The following is a 728-nucleotide window of genomic DNA, read 5'->3' on the forward strand; positions in this document are numbered from 1 at the left end:
CAATTCACCTTTCAATAGTGCATTGTTTGCCAACGTGTGATACAAACCAAAACAGTCGAGTAGTGACGAAATAAGCGATGACAACGTCAATGCTGTAATGACCACGGGATAACAGGATGCAAAGAATACCGCTGGCGCTGACTAACCAAGTCAACAGATGCAAATGCCAGAATCTTCTTGGAGAATCTAAATCAGTGAATGAATGAATGAAATGGATTTTTTTTGCATTTGGAAAAATTTGGAAACCAAATTATCATCTATCAATAATCATCGATTTACATTCTTTGACAACTAAGTATGTCATCACCAAGATTAACGTGTGGCCGCTGAAAATGTAATCGCCGCAAAAAGTATGCTTGCCAAAAATGTTCAAACCGGCTCCACTGAACAGTCGCAATGCTCGGAGAAGAACATCACCGAAAGTTGTATTGTTCGACTGAAAATATATGATATGGTATGATAATTGATTTATATATATATATATCGAACTTTTGGTGAGCAGAAGTAAGTCGGATCGGCAACTGGTACTTGAGTTACCAGCATGCACACGCAACGCCCCAAATACAGCAAGGACAGCATCAGGAAAACCCGTCGTAACAATATCCACCTGGATGAATTTGGTAATAATTTTTTGTTTGTTCATATGAAAAATGCAAAATCACAACAAACAAACCTGTGTCGGTGCAGCAAGCATACGATGAACATGATGCCGCTGCTGATCATGATTA

The 728-nt window shown here is 38.9% G+C and overlaps 1 protein-coding gene across 1 annotated transcript; it reads right to left on the bottom strand.

Annotated features, from left to right (window-relative positions):
* Positions 1-8: 8 nt before the first annotated feature.
* On the bottom strand, positions 9-579 carry Tsp_14919 (phosphatidylcholine:ceramide cholinephosphotransferase 2; the record flags this gene model as incomplete). The annotated part of the gene is made up of 3 exons (XM_003367160.1): positions 490-579; positions 376-436; positions 9-186 (listed from the first exon to the last, which is right to left on the bottom strand). Coding segments are annotated over exons 1-3 (329 nt in total), but the record flags the coding sequence as incomplete, so codon positions are not given.
* Between the last annotated feature and the right edge of the window lie 149 nt (positions 580-728).

Source organism: Trichinella spiralis, assembly GCF_000181795.1.
Source record: "Trichinella spiralis strain ISS 195 chromosome Unknown Scfld4734, whole genome shotgun sequence".
Classification (NCBI taxonomy): domain Eukaryota; kingdom Metazoa; phylum Nematoda; class Enoplea; order Trichinellida; family Trichinellidae; genus Trichinella; species Trichinella spiralis.